The 18,244-nt window shown below is 65.3% G+C and overlaps 2 protein-coding genes across 2 annotated transcripts in view; both read right to left on the reverse strand.

Annotated features, from left to right (window-relative positions):
• Positions 1-1,604: 1,604 nt before the first annotated feature.
• Positions 1,605-4,240, reverse strand: DPM2 (dolichyl-phosphate mannosyltransferase subunit 2, regulatory). Its single transcript, XM_051831063.3, has 4 exons — positions 4,086-4,240; positions 3,762-3,851; positions 2,596-2,698; positions 1,605-2,086 (listed from the first exon to the last, which is right to left on the reverse strand). Exons 1-4 carry the CDS (start codon positions 4,209-4,211, stop codon positions 2,028-2,030), a joined length of 378 nt encoding a protein of 125 aa, XP_051687023.2. The 5' UTR covers positions 4,212-4,240; the 3' UTR covers positions 1,605-2,027.
• A 1,978-nt stretch (positions 4,241-6,218) lies between these two features.
• Positions 6,219-18,244, reverse strand: part of EEIG1 (estrogen-induced osteoclastogenesis regulator 1) — a 30,443-nt gene continuing 18,417 nt past the window's right edge. The window contains exons 2-11 of the mRNA XM_070057209.2: positions 17,785-17,905; positions 17,371-17,400; positions 15,551-15,667; positions 13,011-13,057; positions 12,721-12,881; positions 10,477-10,581; positions 10,200-10,395; positions 9,814-9,935; positions 9,665-9,734; positions 6,219-8,592 (exon numbers count right to left, since the gene is read on the reverse strand). Of these exons, the coding sequence (XP_069913310.2) occupies positions 8,547-8,592; positions 9,665-9,734; positions 9,814-9,935; positions 10,200-10,395; positions 10,477-10,581; positions 12,721-12,881; positions 13,011-13,057; positions 15,551-15,667; positions 17,371-17,400; positions 17,785-17,905 (1,015 nt within the window). The 3' untranslated portion in view covers positions 6,219-8,546. The remainder of the gene's footprint in view (positions 8,593-9,664; positions 9,735-9,813; positions 9,936-10,199; positions 10,396-10,476; positions 10,582-12,720; positions 12,882-13,010; positions 13,058-15,550; positions 15,668-17,370; positions 17,401-17,784; positions 17,906-18,244) is intronic.

Here is an 18,244-nt window from a genome sequence, read left to right on the forward strand (position 1 = left end):
GCTAGCTTTTGCGTTCCAGGTTCCCTCTGCTGAAAACCCTTCCTCTGGGGCCGGCGCTGTGATGTAGCAGGCAAAGCCACGCCTGCAGCACGCCGGCATCCCCTGTGGACGCCGGTTCGAGTCCTGGCTGCTCCACTTCCGATCCAGCTCTCTGCTGTGCCCTGGGAAAGCAGTGGAAGATGGCCCAAGTCCTTGGGCCCCTGCACCCACGTGGGAGACCCAGAAGCAGCTCCTGGCTTCAGACCGGCTCAGCTCCGGCCGTTGTGGCCACTTGGGGAGTGAACCAGTGGATGGAAGACTCTCACCACCTCTTCCTCTCTGTAACTCTGCCTTTAAAATAGATTTTTAAAAAATTCCGTCCCTCCAGATTTCCACGTGGTTTGTTCCTGCCTGCCTGCCGCTAACCAACGCCCCCTGCTCTCCCCCTGGTCACCCCTCACGCTGGCAGGGATCGTCCCGTTCCCTTTTTGTTTTGTTCCCTACACTTCCCCCCTCCCACTAGGACCCACGTCGGTCTGTCTGAGGCGCGGCCTGGCAGGAGCCGGCGCTTGCGCAGTGTGTGCTGCAGCGGTGCGAGTACGGTGCGCAGGGGGCTCTGCCTCGTGAACGGCCAAAGCGGCTGGACCCAGCACGCAGGGCCTCGGAGGGCAGGAGGGGCGGGAGCCCGAGGGGCGTTCTAGGCGATCCTGAGTGTCCGATGCCCAGCTATGCGTTCTTCAAAAGCCACTGGCTGAGGCTGGCATCATGGTGCCGTGGGTGGTCACGGCATCCCACGGGGGCGCCGGCTGAGTCCCGGCTGCTCCTCGTGCGGCCCAGCTCCTGCTCACGCGCTGGGAACGCAGCGGAGGACGGCGGCCCGAGTGCTTGGGCCAGGACAGAGCTCCTGACTCCCGGCTTCACCCTGGCCTGGCCCCGGCTGTCGCGGCCACTTGGGGAGCGAACGCCCGCGGATGGAAGCTGTCGCCATCTCCCACCACTCCAAACAAATGGTTTTGCAGCGGCCTCAGTGAGTGCAGCCCTTGGAGAAGGGGGGATGGGGGGTGGGGTGGAGACACCCAGAGGGAACTGCTGGGTTAACGGGGGCCCCTGGACCAAGCTCAGCGACACTGGGAGGTCCAGGGCAGGGGCTGTTCCCTCAGGGAGGGGAGTTAGCCCTGGAGGGCAGCACAGGACAGTGTGTTTGCAGCCAGCCTCTCGCGTGTGACGGGGGACCACGTGCAGGGCTTCGTGATGGAGGGTCAGCTCAGCACGGTGTCAAGGACAGGGCTGCAGCCCGGGCACGGGGGGCTCGCCACCCAGCCTGGCCCTGTCAACCAAACACTGGGGGCGGCCCTTGCTTTCCAGGGCCATGCTAACTGGGACGCTGGGTGTGAGATGGGAGACAGGCTGGGGCTTCTAAGGGCCCCTAAGGGACCAGTCCCTCCTGGCCAGGGTGACTCCTCAGCTGTGGGCACTCGGGGTTCAACCTCATCCATTCCCAGTACAGGTGCGGCCGAGAGGCAGACTGCCCAAACCAGGGTCTCCCGACCAGAGACCAAGGCCGGGGCCAACGCCAAGCCCAGCCCTTCTGGCCAGCTCCCCTGGCCAAGGACAGCACAGACCCGGCGCCTGATCGGTGTTTATTGTTAGAGTCTCCCAGTGGCCAGCCAGGGGCTGAGGCTGGGGGCCTGGGGGTGGCCCAGAGGTCCGTCCATCCTCCCCCAGGGCTTTCCAAGTCCAGACGTCCTCGTGGGGTCTGGGCTGCGTCGCGGAGGGGTCGCCTGCCCCAGAACCGCCAAGTCAACGCTGGTGTGTGACAGGAGGGGACATTGAGGCTGCGGGCAGAACCCGGGGGGGGGGGGCGGCAGTTGTCAGGCCGCGAGACGGAGGACAGGGCCGCGTTCCAGGTCCCTTCCCGCCGCTGGCTTCCGGCAGGGCGGGCGGGGCTGGGTCCTGTCGCTCAGGAGTGGGTGCTGGACAGCTCCGCCCCACAGGGAGGTGCGCAGGGCGGCCACTCGGCCCTGCCCGGGCCTCTCCTCACTGGGTCCTCACTGCGCCTTCTTGGCCGCCCTCTGGTTCTTGAGCATCACGTAGGTGATGAACAGTCCTGGAACACACAGTCGGCAGGGCCAGGAAGACGAGGGCTCAGGGCTGCAGGGCGGGACAACCCACACCCAGGGCCGGCACCCACCCACCACCCTCCAGGCCGCCTGCTGTCTCCATCAGTCCTCCACCACGCACGCACACACGCACGCGCGCATGCTCATTCAAAAAGCACCACCCGTGCAGCGGCCACTCGCCCGTCAGCCACCTGCCCACCCAGTCACCATCCTAACCACCCTCTGGAGCCCCTATTCACGCCGCGGCCCGTGCTGGCGTCAGGACACAGCCCCCTCCCCCGGGAAGCCCTCAGGGAGCCACGAGAGATGAGAGGTGCCAGAATTCTGAGGCAGGCTTGCAGGAGGCCGAGGGAGGGCCGAGGCGTGAGCGCAGGGATGACGGGGGTGCGGGCAGGGAAAGGGGGCCGCCGGCACCACGGCACCGGCACGCGGTCCTGAGGGTGGAGGAGTCCCGCGTGGAGGCGTGCTCAGACGCGCAGGGCTGGCGACCACTCACCCACACACAGGAGCAGCAGGAGGCCCGCGACCAGCGGGATGGCGACGGCATAGGCTCGCGGCAGGAAGTACTTGTGGATGACATGCTGGCTGTCGATGAACGGCTGGCGCCGAGGCAGAGCTCTGCTGAGCACCGCTCCCCGGGCCCCCACACCGTCCCCTCTCCCCCGCCCAGAGCACTGGGGTGCTTCTTGGCTTCCTGACGGCGGCGCTCTGGTGCCTGGCCGTCCTTGTCTGATGGGTGTTTTGCTGGGCCCGCACTTGGTGCCAGCCGCCCCGAGACTGGGGGCTGGGGACCTGCCCTAAGGCACTCACAGCCTAGCAGGGGGCACGTTCCCAAGCTGGGCTCCTGCACCTCCCAAGCAGGAGCCACCAAATCTCCATGAGAAACTGAAAAAGCCCACGGGTGCTCCCCAAGCCCAGGGGCCAGCAGGCTAGCTGGAAGGACCGGGACTTCCCTCAGGGGCAAAGCTAACAGGTATCAGCGGCCGGGAGGGACGAGGGCAAGCCGCTGCTACCCCACCCCTGCATCCTGGTCCCAGGCCCGCCAACTCTCCTGATTGGTTAATGCGGCCGGGAGGCTCAGATGATGGCCCGGGCATCTGGGTCCTGCCACCCACATGGGCAACTCAGATGGAGTCCCTGGTTCACGGCCCGGACCTGGCCCAGCCTGGCCTATTGAGAGAATCTGGGGAGTCGCCCAGCGGATGGAGGATCTCTCGCTCGCTCTCTGCCTTTCAAACAAATAAAGTCTTCAAAAGACCAGAAAGCTGTGGCGCTGTGGCGCCGTGGCTTAGGGACCCTGGCACCCCGCTGCAGTCACTCTCCGCTCTCCATCCGGCTTCCTGCTAACGCACGCCCTGGGCGGCAGCGGATGACGGCCTAGGAACTGGGGTGCAGGCGACCCGAATGGAGTTCTGGCTCCTGGCTTCACACCGGCCCAGCCCCAGCCGCTGCGGCCATTTGGGGGAGTGAACCGGAGGATGCAAAATCCTGCAGTCTGTCTCTGCTTTTCACGTAAGTAAAACTCAAAATTAAGAAAAAGCAAACTGAGGCCACGCGTGTCTCCGAGCCACAACTTTCCCATCGACACAACGCAGCACCACGCGCAGCGCCGGGCCCCCGACCCAAGGATGGCGGACGCCGAGGGCGGGGAGGCGGACCTACCAGGAGAATCACCCAGGCGGTGTAGTAGGTGAAGACGATCAGGCTAATGGCGACGAGGCCGAGTCCAACCACCTGGTCTGTCCCCGTGGCCTGGAGGAAAGGGAGGACTGTTCGCGCGCTGCACTGCCCAGCCCACGGCTGTCCGCGGGTCTGACCGGGGCAGTTCCTAGCTGGGAGCGAGCGCCCGGCCCCGGCGTCTCCTGCCCTACGTGTGCCGTCGGAAGAGCAATACGCGTTCCGAATGCCCGAGCTCCAGCTCCCAAGCAGACGCGGGACCGCACCCCCGGACGCCCTGCACTCCCCGGCACCAGGTCCCAGTCTCACCATGGCCCCAGCGCTCCGCCACCGGAGCAGCAAGGCACATCCGGTTCCGGGTCCGGGCTCGCCCGGCTTTGGCCGCGGGGCATGCTGGGAGTCGTAGTCCCCCAAGCCCACTGCCTCCCTTTGCATGCCGGGAAGTGTAGTTTTCCAAAGGCATAGTGGGTGGAATTCATCCCTGACTCTGGGGAACGGGACGGAGTTGGGAATCCAGATTGCCAGACCGCCTGTCTCCCGAGGCCACAGCCCTGCTGGACCTACCCTCCCCCCAACCCCCCGCGAAAGCTCATCTCCAAACAGTCCAGGGTCCCCAGGCCAGAGCGGGACGCGGGTGGGTTGGAAGTGGCATTTTTCAGAAAAGGGAGTCGAGGCTGAAGGCTTAGATCACACACAGCCTCGGAGGTGAGCGAGGCCCCAGGCTGTCTGTTGTGGAGGGGGTGAGAATGGGGCGGAAAGGGCGTCTCTGGCGGCCGTCGCAGCGTCCCCTGCCTCCCTCACGGGCTGCCTCTGGGCCCCGGGCGTCCCTGTGGGCAGCCCCCCAATCTTGGAAGCCCTTCCCTCTAAGGACAAGGGGAGTTGGGGCGCCCTCGTCTTTGGCGCCGCTTCTCCTCACCCACCTGGTCTCACCGGGGTGTCCTACCCTAGGGACACCCTCGCAGCTGGGGGCGAGTCCCCTCCTCCGTGTCTCCACCAGGACACTGTACAGTGGGCTTTAATTGGCCGATTTACTCGTCCATGCGGCCCACCCACTGCGACCTCCTGGAGTGTAGGGTCTGTGGTTGTTACACGGCCCACCCACTGCAACCTCCCGGAGTGTAGGGTCTGTGGTTGTTAGGTAGGAAGTCAGATATGAGCTTATGTGTGTGTGTGACATAAAGGCCTAAAGAGAAGACGTCTATGTCCAGCATACGCATCTGCATCTCAGTCATCCCAAAGCCCAGTGTTCGCATCCTGCCCTGCCCCCTCCTACCCGATAACCTGCCAGGTGGGGGTCCCCGCCCCTTCTGCCTGATAACCTTCCAGGTGCAGCCCAGTATCTGCATCTCAAACACCCTGCTCCGGATCCCCATTCTCTAGGGGGTCCTGCTCACCCTTCCTCTGAACCCTCCTCCTGTCTGATACCTTCAAGGGAAAACTCAGATAGGAGCTTTTAATATTCACATCCATAAAATCCTTTGTTTCGGGAGATGTGTGAAGACAAAGGCCCATCTCCTTAAACACCCTGGCCTCCACCAGTCAGCGGACGGCGCGCTCAGCCCTCTGCCTCTATGCTGAGTCGCCCACCTGCCTGGCCAGGTGTCATCTCTCCACTCAACCATGTAACCTCGCTCTTTCCCCTGTCCGAGCGACGGCTCTCTCCCCCAGGTCCTGTCTGGAGAGGTGCCCATCCGTTCTTGCGGTTGTCCCTACCCTCATAAACTTTGCTACTTCTACTTTCCACTACTGCCTCACACCTGAATTCTTTCTTGCGTGAAGAACCCTGCCATTCACTGGTAACATGGTCACTGCTGTACCCCCAGCGCCCTGAGTGGGGCTTGCTTTAACAAGCAGCCTGCGACCCAGCGGGCTGTGTGTGTGCGCACGCGCACGAGGTCCCGGATGCTAGGCTTGGGCATCTGGGGGCTCCAGGCCTCCCTGCAGGGGCACCTGGGGAGGCAGGGCAGGGCCTGGGCCTGGCAGGATCTGCCTCCCCCCACCACACTGATCTCCTTGCGGCCTGTGAGCCAACCTCTGACCTGGGGGTCGCCCTCCCAAAGCTGTCACGAGCACCCCTTCTCCACCCATGCCCAATTCCTTCCCCCATCTGACAGCCCGCTCCCCCCCCGGGGGGGGGGGGCTCGGCCATCCCCACCACAGCTTCCCGCCCCGTCTAGGGGCCCAGCTCAGGCCTCCCTAACCCACGCTCTTGTTGGATCCACAGGGCCACTCAGAGGCTGCCTGGCCGTGGGCACCCAGCCACAGCTTCCCGAGCTCACCGGGTGTGAGACCAGCAGGTAACGACCCTCGGGGCTGCCCCCCCCCCCCGAAGCTGCAGCTAACATGTCAACATGTCCCCGGCCCCTGAGGGTCGCCTCACACAGCTGGCTTCCTTTGCAATGTTGTCAGGTGGCGAAGTCACAAGGTACAAAACAAAACAGCAAAAACAAAAACTGCAACATTTAATATTTTCTCCCCTAAAACAGAGACACCCGATGCTAGGCTGATTTCTTAGGCTGATTTCCCTGTACAATGTTACCTTCTACGCTAGAAGCTGGGACAGGGACAGAACACAGCCCACGGAGCTGGGCGTGGTGGCAGCGGCATTGTTAGAGAGGAGGGGGATCCGCACTCCCTCCCGCACCCCGCGATGGCACCCAGAGATGAGGAGCAGGGACGCTCTGCGCCCGGGCGGTCAGTCTGTGGGGGACTGGACGGAAAAGAAAACACCTAAAAATATCGCAGACCTTTATTTTCCTGTAGCTCTCCTAGTAAAAACGTTAAAACTTCCAAGATTCTAAACCGACATTGCATAGACCACTTGCTTTCCAAAAATAGCTCTAATATACTCTCTCTGTCTCTAGAATCCGAAGTCCAGGAGCCGGGCGCCTGGTGGGAGGTCACTGAGCCTGAGGGGACGAGGAGCTACGGGCAGGGCTCCCCGGGGGGCGGGGCCAGGGCTCCTGGCCTCTCTGGCCCCAGCATAGATTTGGTTGTGGCCAAATTCTGAGTCCAGTGACCCCAGCCCAGGGCCGGGCGTGGGAGGCTGTGCAGGCTCTGCCTCCTTCTGGGGCAGCTGGGTGGGACAGGGGTTCCTGACAGCAGGAGTCTCTGTGGCCGCGGCCCGGGGCTCTGCATCAGAACCCCCTCACCGGACTGACCCCAGCAAGGGCAGGGCTCCCCCATTGCCCGGGGGCAGTGCGGCCAGCTTCCTGCTAAAGTGCCAGGTAGGTTCGGGGCAGGAAGGGCCTCTCCACCCTGACCAGAGTGCGAACGGCCCGGCGTGTCCCGGCAGGCACCTTCTAACATTCAGTTTCTACCAGAGTTAGGTGATTAAAACAAGAACAGGAACAAAAGCCCCAGACAGGCTCTGGTCCCAAGGCCAGGGGGCGCCAGACCGAGAACCGAGTCTCCCGGCCGGCAGAAGAGCTGGGCGAGGCACCCTCCCAGCCCGGGGAGCGCGCCAGCACCCCTTCCAGCCCGGGCCAGGCCCCAGCCCTGCTGGGACCCAGCCCGCAGGTGGGCAGGGGATAGAAGCTCCTCCCTCACCTGGGGGAAGAGGAAACAGGAAAGGAACTGGGAACTCAAAACCAAGAACAGGAGGGTGGGCGGACGGGGAGAAAAACAGCTACAGGTGAAGTGAACACCAGCCCGCTGGGTTTCTACAACATGAGTGAACTCTCAGAGGGGCAGGGCGTCTGCCGGGGCCTGGCTGCAGCAACAGCCCGCCTTCAAGCAAGTCACGGGGCCAGGGGCAAAGTGCTGAGCGCTGAGGCTTTCCAGGGGCGGGGGCGGGGTGCAGGGCCGGACTGCCCCGTCCCCCGGCTGCCCGCGAGTGGCACATGCTTCCCGAGAGGGGACAGAGGGTTCTTCGGCCAGGAAGCCAGCTCCGGGCCGGTCCAGTCACAGGCCCCCACCGCCACGTCCCCAGCAGCGGGCCCAGCCCGGGCCAGCTGACCTGAGGGCAGAGGAAGGGGGGCTTTGCCCCCACGCAGCCAGGCCCCTGACCTTCCTGCAGGGAAACCAGCCGCTCAGGACCCAGCCCTGAGCAGAGGGCACCACGATGCTCGGCCCTTCCTCTGCACGGGGCTGAGGCCTGAGCTGGGGGGGGGGGGGGGCAGCGCCGAGTTCCAGCCGGGCTGCCAGACCCTGGGCCTCCGGCTGCGCGGCAGGCAGCGGCCAGTCTCGTGGACAGGAAGTGGGGCTGTGCTGGGGGCAAGCACGTGCAAAGTGCAGGCTGCTAGGGCAGCAGGAGGAACTCGGGGGGGGGCGGGGGCTTCAGTCCAGAGTGTGGGTGGGGTCTGAGGTCTCGGCTCTCAGGAGGCTGCCGCCAGCGGGTCCCCCAGGACACAGAAGCGCCGAGCAGCCAGAGGGTCACAGGTGCAGGGTTCTCGGGGGGGACTGGCCTCCCCAGGGCAAGGGGCAATGGAGCAAGGCCCTGCCAGGGCGTGGCCAAGGCTGGCGCTCCTGGAGTGCGTGGGGACACAGGCACCCCCACTGTGTAGGAGCTAGCCAGCCTGGGCGGTGTCCCCCGTGCAGTGTGGCCCCACCGTCCTGCCCTCTAGTGGTTCACAGGAGCGTATTCACAGTGTGCCCGGGGCCTGGCGGGCAGGAGGTCCCGGCGCGGGCGGGCGGCAATGGAATGACTTCAGCGCGGGCAGGTGTGGGCTGGAGTGCACGGGCGGCAGGTCCAGGGAGGTTCCTCGTGGAATGATGCGGCTCTGGAGCCCCCAGGAGCCAGGGCCCCTCTCCGGCCCGGACACCTGCTCCTCAATGGCTTTCGATCACGACTGGCTCGTAGACCCCGGAGGAGACCCTGTGGGGGGGACAGGTCAGCTGACCCCTGGGCCCCCAGGCCAGGCCCCAGGAGGCCCCGGGTAAAGCTGGCACTGGTGCCACTTTACAGAGGAGCTCAGAGCTGTCGACGCGCTTTCCCAGGGCGACACAGGTGGCGAGGTTCAGTGTGTGGGGGCCCCTGAGGTCTGCCAAGGGGGCAGCAGACAGCCAGAGAGCTACCAACACTGCAGCCCCCACGGCAGCACCTGCCCTGGGCGTGCGGGCACCGGGGCTCGGATCTGGCTGATCAGACTGCTTTCTTCCCTGTCGTGAGCCCTGGTCTCCTCACTCTCAGCAGGAGCTAGGGCGGGGCATTTATAAACTCCCAAGGGGGACCCTTCTTTCTTCTTGCCCGCTCCACCAGAGGCAGCCCAAGGGGCCAGCCAGGACTTGGTGGCTGCAGTTTTGAGCCTCGGCCAGCAGGGGTCAGCAGAGCAACACACCAGGCTGTCCAGCCAGCGCTGATGCTGGGACTTCGATCTGAACCCGGCCCAGAGGCAGGCGGGAAAAGCCTTCGGCACAGCCCTGTACCCAGGTCACGTGAGACAAGGATGTGGTGTGCCAGGTGCAGCTGGGACATTGCGCACCAACCTTTTGAGAAGGCTGCAAACTGTAGCATACCAGCCAAAGCCTGACCCTAACACGCCCCTGCTGTGAGAGTCCCGCGGGCAGAAACCGTGTGGCTGATGGCTGTGCCCGGCCCGCGCCCCGGTGCCTGGAGCACAGGCGGTGCTCAGTCACCAATGAGCCAGCACCACCACCGGGAAAGGACAGTGAGGGCCCAAATGAGCAGCTGGTGAGCCCTGGTGCTGTCAAGTGCAGAGCCAGGCGCTTTCCCAGCTGACACAGGAGTCTGGAGCGCCATGCCCGGCCCTGAAGCCCTTGTCCCGGGTTCCCAGGGGAGGTGGGTGTTGCCCACACCACTCGACAGACGGGCAAACAGGCTGAGCGAGACGTGACTGGCCCCAGCGAGGCTGCGGTGACAAGAGCTGGTGTTCAGAGCCGGCTGGGGGCTGCAGGGCCTTCCCCCGCCCCCGGCCTGCACCCCTCACCTGTTGGCCAGCTGGACGCCACTCAGCGTGGTGGAGCCGTCCCGGCTCACGAACAGCCGGAGGTTGCTGTCTGTGGGGACAGAGGAGGACGCGGGCTGAGCGGGGGCCCGGGCAGCCCAGCCCCCGGCGCCGGCCCGGGCAGCACTCACCCTCGGCGTTGCTGCCGTCGGTGAAGTCCTGGCTCTGCACGATCTTCTCCACGATGTCGTCAGCGTCGATGCGCGTGTCATCCACCCAGGTCGGGTGGCTCTCCACCGAGTCCTTCTTCCGCCTGGTGGGCAGGGGCAGGGGCAGGGGCAGCACAGTCAGAGCAGGACCGGGCCCGTGCGGGACGAGGGTGGTCCGAGCGGCAAGCCCGCGGCGCGTGCCCCCGGCGCATCCCCAGTACCGTGAGGCCAGCGGGCTGCTCCAGGCACTCAGCGCTCAGCAGCAGCAGCACCGTGCCCAGCCCATGCCAGCCACCGTGCCCCGGGTGCCAGGTGAGGGCTCGGAGAGCCCCAGGGAGGGGTCCGGGGCCAGGGAGCACAGGACTCACCGGAACGAGCGGTCTGACAGGTGCAGGGGCCGCGGGGGCCGCGGCGGCTTCTCGGAGGGCCGGTGCTCCCGCTCGCTGCCCTCGGGGCCCTCCACGGTCATGCCGAGGCCGCCCGAGGCACTGCTGCTGGTGGACGTGTTGCGGCGGTGCGTCAGGTCCGAGAGGCTGGAGGAGCGCGAGTGCTCCGTGCTGTAGCCTGGGGGCCAAGGTCATGGACAGCCTGGGGGAGGGGCACAAGGGCGCGGGGACCCCGGGGCGGGAGGGGGCGGCTGCTCACCAGAGATCCGGGACTGCTGGCTGGCGTAGCTGGAGTTGCGGGAGTGGCCAGAGTGGAACACCTCCTCGGGGCTGGACAGGTTCTGCTCTGGCTCCTCCGGCAGCCCTGGGAGGCAGCAGGCAGGAGCGGGATTCCTCAGTGGCGCCCGCCACCCCGCCACCCCTCACGCTGTCCTCCCCGGGCCTCGGGGCCCACGTTCACCCATCCTGCAGCTGTGACAGCGCCCACCACAGGCCAGCGGAGGGGAAGGACACCCGGCAAGTGCCACACCGTGCCAGCCTTCGGGACGCGTGGGAGGGAGGCAGCCGGCTAGGCCAGGAGAAAGAGGGCCTTCCAGACCGAGGGAGAGGACAGGAAAGAGCCCGAGGCTGGAAGGAGCGCGGCTTGGTGCAGCCAGAGCGAAGTGAACAGGAGCGGGGTCGGGCGGGGGCGGCGGAGACTGTCCTGAGTGGCCTGTGTCTTCCTTTTTTTTTTTTTTTTTTTTTGACAGGCAGAGTGGACAGTGAGAGGGAGAGAGACAGAGAGAAAGGTCTTCCTTTTGCCGTTGGTTCACCCTCCAATGGCCGCCGTGGCCGGTGCGCTGCGGCCAGTGCACCACGCTGATCCAATGGCAGGAGCCAGGAGCCAGGTGCTTTTCCTGGTCTCCCATGGGGTGCAGGGCCCAAGCACCTGGGCCATCCTCCACTGTACTCCCTGGCCACAGCAGAGGGCTGGCCTGGAAGAGGGGCAACCGGGACAGAATCCGGCACCCCGACCGGGACTAGAACCCGGTGTGCCGGCGCCGCTAGGCGGAGGATTAGCCTAGTGAGCCGCAGCGCCGGCCAGCCTGTGTCTTCCAAGGCAGACGTTCCTGGCACCCCCGGGAAGCAGCAGGGCCCAGTCAGGGCTCCGCTGAGCACCCATGCCCCAGGCTCCTGGACACAGGAGCAAAGCACACACCCTCCCTCTCCAGAAGTGAGTGTCCCAGAGCCTGCTGTGCCTACCCACAGCCACACAGGGCCTCTGCACATGGAGCCAGACCCCTAGAGAGCTGCGCTGGGTGGCCGGGTCTCCCCTGTGGGACCCCCACTAGAGAGCTGCGCTGGGTGGCTGGGTCTCCCCGTGGGACCCCCACTAGAGAGCTGCGCTGGGTGGCCGGGTCTCCCCGTGGGACCCCCACTAGAGAGCTGCGCTGGGTGGCCGGGTCTCCCCATGGGACCCCCACGCTGCAGCTGGAGAGTGCTGGGCCGGGAAGCAGCTCTGCTCCAGGGCGGCCCTGCGCCCAGCAGTCTGCTCTAGGTCTTGCCTCCGGGGTCTGCGGCAAAGACAGGAGTTGGGGAAGCTGGGCCTTAGGGTGTCAGAGCCCCTCAGACCCCAGGCCGCTCGGAGCGGGCAGAGCCACCGAGCAACCGCAGGCACCGGCTGAGCCGCCGAGGCCTGCGCTCTCCCACATCCCCCACGCACACACGAGGGCCCCCGTGCGGTCTGCTCGCTGACCAGCTCTGAGCCCACCTCGGGGAGCAGCGCGTGGGCCACAGCTCACAGCTCTGGGGGCCCTGCTTCACGCCACCCAGCACCACATACGGCCTGGGGGTCCCACCAACCCTGAGGGCAGCCCAGGGCTCCCCCTGCCGGTGGCACCGCCTGACTCGCCCACAGGTCTCCTCTGGGACCCTGGCTCCCTCCCTCTTTGCACAGCATTCCTAACGGCGATGCAATACGTGCCCACGCGTGCAGGCCCACACGTTACTTAGCTGAGCCCCAAGGCCGCCCTGCATGTGATTCTACTACTGACCCCGTCTCTCAGAGGAGAACTCAGGCCTGGAGAGGCATGAGCCCGGTCAAGGTCACACGGCAAGTGGGAAAGTGAGAGCTCCCAGACATCCGGGGGTGGGGCGGGGGTGGGGGGCACATCACGCCGGACTACACTTCAGACACCCCCTCCTCCAGGAAGCCTTCCTGGCCCCAGACACACTCTGCCCCTTGTGGCTGTCTCCCCCAGCCCTTGCACATCTGCAGGTGGACAGGCACACGATTTACTGGTGCTGTGACCAACACCTGTGTCTCCCCGGGGGGCCTGGGGGCAGGGATGCTGCCTCAGTGTTGGTGCTGGGACCCTGGGGCCCGGCACTGCAGCCGGCATGCACAGCGCACACACGGCATCGGCCGGTGCACACAGAACCCACACCGCCCCCTGCTCAGCGAGCTCTCCCCCAGGCCCTGCGCACAGCGAAGCAGTGGAAGTGGGCAGGCGGGGAACAGTACCTGAGCTAAGGATGGTGGGTCGGGCCTTGTGGGGCCGGGACCCTGTCAGAGAGTTGGTGCTGCTGCCGCCGCCACCACTGCTGGTCCCGCCACCCTTACACGTCAGCTGCAGGGAGGAGTCCTGGCCCGGGATGGAGATGGACTTGGCAGTGGACGGTGGCCTTCGGAAGACACATGGGTGTGACTGGGGCGTCCCCACCTCGGGGCCAGATGGCGACAGGGGAGCCCCAGGGCCCGGAGGAAGGAGGGCCCTGTATCCCACCCCACTCCTGCAGCCCAGCAGCACTCACGTCTTGAAGCAGGGGTCTCCGGAGAGCAGAAACATGCCAATGGTGACCTGGGGGGGGGACAGAGAATCAGCCACCACGCCACCCACACCAGCCACTCACGGCCCCCGCCACCTTCCCACCCCTGCCGAGGGACCGCCCTGGGCCCCCGTGGAGGTTGGAAGTGACCCCAAGGCCTGCCTCCTGGCTATGCCCAGCACAACAGGTGCATAGCAAGAGTCGGCTGTAAGGGGCCGACACGGTGCAACTCACTAAGCTACTGCTTGAGACACTGGCCCCCCATATGAAGTGCCAGTTTGAGTCCCGGCTGCTCCACCTCCCTCCAACTCCCTGCTAATGTGCCTAGGAGGGCAGCAGCAGATGGCCCAAGCACTTGGGACCATGTCATCCACATGGGAGACCAAGACAGAGTTTCTAGCTCCTGGGTTCAGCCTGGCTTAGCCCTGGTTATTGCAGCCATTTGAAGAGTGAACCAGGGGACAGAAGATCTCTCTCAAATAAATATGTCATTAAAAAGAAAAGAGGGGGGTGGGCAGCACTGTGGCGTAGTGGGTAAAGCTGCCACCTGCAGTGCCGGCATCCCATATGGGTGCCAGTTCGAGTCCCGGCTGCTCCACTTTCGATCCAGCTCTCTGCTGTGGCCTGGGAAAGCAGTGGAGGATGGCCCAAGTGCTTGAGCCCCTGCACTCGCATGGGAGACCAGGAGGAAGCTCCTGGCTCCTGGCTTCAGATCGGCGCAGCTCCGGCTGTTGTGGCCACCTGGGGAGTGAACCAGAGGAAGACCTCTGTCTGCCTCTCCTTCTCTGTGTAACTGACTTTCAAATAAATCTCAATAAAAGAAGTTAGGGGGGTGCAGGGGCCCAAGGACTTGGGCCATCTTCTACTGCTTTCCCAGGCCATAGCAGAGAGCTGGATCGGAAGTGGAGCAGCTGGGACTGGAACCGGTGCCCATACGGGATGCCGGCACTTCAGGCCAGGGCTTCAACCCACTGTGCCACAGCGCCAGCCCCTTGCCTTTTGTTTTAAGGTTTATTTGAAAGACAGAGTTACAGAAGGAAAGAGGGGGCCGGCGCCGCGGCTCACTAGGCTAATCCTCCGCCTTGCGGCGCCGGCACACCGGGTTCTAGTCCCGGTCGGGGCGCCGGATTCTGTCCCGGTTGCCCCTCTTCCAGGCCAGCTCTCTGCTGTGGCCCGGGAGTGCAGTGGAGGATGGCCCAAGTGCTTGGGCCCTGCACCCCATGGGAGACCAGGATAAGTACCTGGCTCCTGCCATCGGATCAGCGCGGTGCGCCGGCCACAACGCGCCGGCCGTGGCGGCCATTGGAGGGTGAACCAACAGCAAAGGAAGACCTTTCTCTCTGTCTCTCTCTCTCTCACCGTCCACTCTGCCTGTCAAAAAAAAAAAAAAAAAAAAGAAGGAAAGAGGGATAAATAGATAGAGATCTCCCATCTTCTGGTTCAGCCACAATAGCTGGGCCAGGGCCAGGCCAAAGCCAGGAGCCTGAAACACCATCTGGGGTCTCCCTACTGGTGCAGGGGCCTAGGCACTTGGGCCATCTTCTGCTGCCTTCCCAGGCCATCCGGGGAGCTGCACCGGAAACGGAGCAGCCGGGGGGGCGGGGGGGGTAGGAGGCTTTCTATGCATCGCTTCTTGGCCTGGACAGCCGCCGCAGAGCAGTGCCGGCCCCACGTGGAGAACAAGGAAGCGGAAGCAACTGCTCAGGACCCTGCGGCAGGACACAGGGCAGCCGGCCTCGCCTCCGAAACCCCCTGACCCACAGGCCCCGGGGTCTGGCCTGGCTAAGGGTGCGTGGGCCCAGCGCGGGGAGGCGGACAGGTGCTGCGGCTCAGTGCCACCGGCCTGGGCTTTTCTGGTGCCTCCAGTTCTCTCTGCAGAGGGTCACAGAGGCCCTGGGCCCGTGGCCCTGCGGCCCTGCACTGCTTCTGCTTAGAGGTCTTGTCTCCATAGCCTGTTTTCCCCACCAGGGAAGGGCACACAGACAGAGGAAGTGAGGTGTTCTGGCTGTAGCCACCCAGACACCTCTGCTGCCAAGAGGCCAGAGAGGCCGCTGCCTGGGGCACGGGGGCTGCCTCCGCCACCGGAAACCTGCACGTGGCCAGCAGGGCGGGCAGCCGCCCATGCACACCCAGGTCTGGGAGGGCAGGTTCCTCCACTTGCTGCTGCTGCCAGGGGCCAGGCGGCCTGTGTCACGTGAGGCCAGGCCACCGAGTCAAACGGCTTGGAGGTAAGTGCCAGCTCTGCTCGTGACCCAAGGCCATGAACCTGATCCAGGTGTCTCATGGGGCTACTAAGACACCACACCCCTCAGGCTGCTGGGGGTCACGAGGTGAGACAAGTCTTCAGCACTCTGTGATCCCGCAGGAAGTGCACGCCAAACCCGGACGGTATGATGGCGTCCACCCCGACCACGGGTGGGGAAACTGAGGCAGGCGCCCGGCCACACCTGCAGTGTCTCTCACTGCCTGTGCAGGTGAGAGCCCGTCTGTCAGCCCCAGCAGCCGGGTCAGCAGGTCCCGGGTACCTTGAGGATGGAGTTGTCCTGGCGCGTGTTCTTGGTGTCGTAGCCCTCCAGGAGGCAGCAGCGCACCGTGGAGCCCGAGCCTGCAAACTCGGCCAGGTTCAAGTCTGCGAAGCCCAGCTGGGGGGAGGGGGAGGACAGCGTGGGTGCAGGGCTGGCAGGTGCCCCAGAGGGTTAACTCGGCAAAGCTCCTGGGCCCGCCCACAGCCCTGACTGAGACTGACTGTTGCATAACCAGGACCCAAGGACAGAGGCCCGGGTCGCAACGTGGCAAAGCCAGGAGCTCACATCCCTGAGCCGCACAAAGCAGCCTTTGTGCCGCGTCCCAGTGTGCACCGGGGCCAGCACGCCTGACATGAAAAGACATTGTTGTCTGTGACACAGACGCATTGTTCCCCAGGAAACAAGGCCGTGCTGTGGAGCAGGCGGGGAGGAGGGAAGGCCTGTGGGAACCTGATGGCGGGCAGGGGCGAGGGGACGCCCCACGGAGGGGGCTCCGGGAGTAGAGGGGAAGGGACACTTGGCCGGGCAGGCGGGCACCCCAGGGTCATCCCTTGGAGGAGGTGGGAGTGAGGATCTGGTGGGCGGAGCCGACATCTGGACAGGCCGTCGGGGACTCAGGCTGCTGCTGACACTGCGTCCAGGAGAGGAGCCAGGACAGGGAGGAAACCCAGGACGCAGCCAAGCTGGTCAGACTCACAGGGGAAACAGCAGAGGTGGGGAGTGCCAGGCTTGGGCCCTGCGGGATGCTTCCTGGTGCCTGGGAGTAGATTCGGACCCCAGCCCCGCCCCTGCTCACAGAGGGACCTCCCCTTCACGGTGAGGCAGGGCAAGTGACCCGACTTAACTGGCAGAACCAGAACTGACACGGGCCACGCCTGCCACCTCCCGGGGCCTCGATTTCCTGCTCAGGGTCCAGGGCCAGCAGGGCCTGTGCCGGGGGCTCTCGTGCAGAACAGAGTGGCGGGGGTGGGGGGCAGCGGGGTCTGAAGTGTGCTAGGTGCTAGTCAGTGCCAGCCGGGGAGGCCCTGGCTGTTTGCTGGCAGCTTCTCTCGGCCGCCTTCCCCTACCTCAGCCACCAGGAAGGGCGCTCTCCACTGTGACAGCTCTATGGCCTGGGGCAGAGGGCGTAGCCCAGCCCGGCGCCTGAGCTGGGGCCACTGGGGTCACTAGGAAGGGTGCCACCCTGGGCAGCACCGCCCCAGGCGTCCCCGCAGAGCAGCGGAGCAGGAGGTGAGACTGAGGCACTTCCTGTCCTCCGCAGGGCGGGCGTCCTCACAGCCAGCACCCGGGGAAGAGGTTGACAGTGTGGGCTGAGCCGTCTGTGTGTGTGTGTGCAAACCCACGGTGGGCCTGGCTGAGCCGGCGCTGTCACCAGCCACGCAAGGGGGGGCCGTGGCTGCCCTCAGCATGTGCACACGGCAATCTGCCTGCACGAGAGGCGCCCGTCACGTGACAGGTGGGAAAAGCCCGCTGCAGGAATCGCGCATCTGCGCATCTTACGAAGTCACCACCCGCCCGTGCACACGAGGGCAACCACAAGGCGCGCCTCCTACGGCGCTCGAAAGCACCACTCCGTGTGTACGACGGGAAATCCCTAAGCGATGCCGATGGAGGGGTCCCACGGGGGCCTGGCGGAGGAGGGCGCGGAACGCAGCGCCTGGGGACCCCGCCTGTGTGGCGACAAGCACACGCTGCCTTGTGAGACTTCCAGAGAGGGATACAGCTCAGGCAGGGCTGTGTCCTGCGGGGGCAGAGGAAGCCACACACTCTAGAAACTACTGCCCTGCCTGACCTGGGCCGCCCCTCAGGGCCCCTCTTACCTTGGAGTAAGCCTTCCCGCCTTTCAGCTCCTGCACGGGGAGGGAGACACAAGCGACAAGGTGACCAGGGAATCCAGAGACCTCAGGGTGTCCCCGGTCCTCCCAGATACGAGTGCTGGTGAGGACAAGACAGGGGCAGAGGAGCCGGCCCTGCGGCGCAGCCGGCGTCCCACGCGGGCACCAGCTCGAGTCCGGCTGCTCTGCTCCCAACTGAGCGCCCCGCTGACGCAGCTGGGAACACGGGGCCCTGCCACCCAGGTGGGAGCCCCGGGCCCCGTTCTGGGCATCTGGGGAGTGAACCAGGGATGGAAGCCTGTCTCTGTCCTCTGCACTTCAAACAGTCTTAAGAACGGAGTGGGGCAGAGCGCCTTCCTCCATCCTACATGGGGAGGACCCACACCCGCCACCGCTCACCTTGCGCACGGACACGCGGCAGACGCAGGGATCCAGCAGGCCTGTGGCCGGGTTGGCGCTCATCTTACACACGAAGGTGAACCTCTTCCGCCACCGGACACAGTTCTCCTGCACCTCCTCCCTGCAGGCCAGAGGGGGACGGGCACGGCGTGGTCAGTGCGTGGGCCCCTGGGTGAGCGACAGGGCAGGGGCCCGGCACCTGCAGGAACCAGGGAAGAGGGGCTCTCGCCTCACTCTGTGACGTAAAGGGACTGCTTTCTCACAGAGCTGTGCTTCTGTGGTTGTAAAACACAGCAGAGGTACTGAGAAGCGGAAGCCACGGGGGAGTCAGGGAGGACCGCAGGCCTGGGGCAGCGGCACCTCCTGGGAGCCCCCAACCTCTGCGCCCAGCACTGCCCCTCCCCCAACTCTGCTGTGACCTCGGGTGCTTCCTTCCACCTTCATCTCGGGGACCCTGGGA

Source organism: Oryctolagus cuniculus, chromosome 1 (genome assembly GCF_051225735.1).
Source record: "Oryctolagus cuniculus isolate XC-2025 breed Fujian yellow rabbit chromosome 1, ASM5122573v1, whole genome shotgun sequence".
NCBI classification, from domain to species: domain Eukaryota; kingdom Metazoa; phylum Chordata; class Mammalia; order Lagomorpha; family Leporidae; genus Oryctolagus; species Oryctolagus cuniculus.